This window comes from Eimeria tenella, genomic scaffold (genome assembly GCF_000499545.2).
Source record: "Eimeria tenella Houghton genomic scaffold, Eth_scaff1960, whole genome shotgun sequence".
NCBI lineage: Eukaryota > Apicomplexa > Conoidasida > Eucoccidiorida > Eimeriidae > Eimeria > Eimeria tenella.
This window is the reverse complement of record NW_013541802.1, coordinates 401-1,685: the sequence shown is the minus strand read 5'-3', so window position 1 is coordinate 1,685 and position 1,285 is coordinate 401. Positions and strand designations below refer to the sequence as shown.

At 55.7% G+C, this 1,285-nt stretch overlaps 1 protein-coding gene across 1 annotated transcript; it reads right to left on the bottom strand.

The window, feature by feature from the left end:
* Positions 1-123: 123 nt before the first annotated feature.
* Positions 124-946, bottom strand: ETH_00042960 (uncharacterized protein; the record flags this gene model as incomplete). The annotated part of the gene is made up of 2 exons (XM_013374141.1): positions 124-627; positions 749-946. The coding sequence occupies 2 exons, from the start codon at positions 944-946 to the stop codon at positions 124-126; spliced, it is 702 nt and encodes a 233-aa protein (XP_013229595.1).
* Between the last annotated feature and the right edge of the window lie 339 nt (positions 947-1,285).

Sequence of the window (1,285 nt, the reverse complement as noted above, 5' to 3'; positions counted from 1 at the left end):
GCAGCAGCAGCAGCAGCAGCAGCAAGGGTGCGTGCGGGGCTGCTGCAGGGCGCAGCAGGCTCAGTGGCCTGCGTGGTGGAAAGATTTATTAATTTTATTTGTTTGTCTCCTTTTGAGTTTTCTTTAAATCTTCCCGGAGTCTTTTCCAAAATCCACGGAGCAGCAGCAGATGAAGCTGTTGCTGCAGCAATTGATGCAGCAGCAGACGGCCTCCTCAGCGTCATTGCCACTCTCGGTGCGCCTGCTGCTGCTGCTGCTGCTGTTGCTGCCGCTGCTGATTTTCGTGCCGCTGCTGCTCTTCGTGCTGCTCGTGCTGCTGCTACTTATGCTGTTGCTGCTCTTTGCGACGATGCTGCTGCTGCTGTTTACGCTGCTGCTGCTCTTCAGATCTTCTTGCTGCTCGCGCTTCCTTTCCTGCTGCTGCTGTTCTGCTGCTGGTGCTGTTACTACTCTGACGCTACTTCGCGTACTGCTGCTGCTGCTGCTAGCCAGGTTGCTGCTGCTGCTGTCTGTGCTGCTTGTGGCCTCTCTTTCCATGCTGCAGCCTGTGCTGTTTGTGCTGCTGCTATGCGGGCTGCTGCTACTGTTTCCATGCTGCTGCTGCTGCTGTTTATGTTGCTGCTGCTGCTGCACAGTAGCAGCAGCAACATATACGGCAGCAGCAGGAACACGCTCAGCAGGAGCAGCAACATATACAGCAACAGCAGCTGGTGCTGCTGCTCTTCATGTTGCTGTTGCTGCCGCTCACGCTGCTGGTGTTGGCTGCTGTGCTGCTGCTGCTGCTGCTTATGCCGACGATGAGAGTGTTGCTGCTCTTCTTGCTGCTGCTTCTGGCTGCTGTGCTGCTCCTGCTGCTCCTGCTACTGCTCTTGCTGCTGCCGTTTCTGCTGCTGCTGCTGCTGCTGCTGCTGCTGCTGCTCTCCGCTGCTGCCTCTGTCCCTCTCATTGTGTGTCTTGCTGGTCCTCTTTGGGCAGCTGCATTGGCTCTTTATATCGAGGTTTAGGGTTTAGGGTTTAGGGTTTAAGGTTTAGGGTTTAGGGCTTAGGGGTTTCGCTGTTCGCTGGCCTGAGGGTTTAGGGCTTAAGCTCCTTTTGCTTTATTCGAGCGAGACGCTTCAAGACGCCAGAGCTGTTGCTGGGTCAGGGTTTAGGGTTTAGGGTTTAGGGTTTAGGGTTTAGGGTTTAGGGTTTAGGGTTTATGCGCAGGAGTGCTGCCGACGGTCAGCTGCCCCTCAAGTGTCTCCTCGCCTGCTCGCAGCGTGGCTCAGAGACTTCAGGTGAGCAG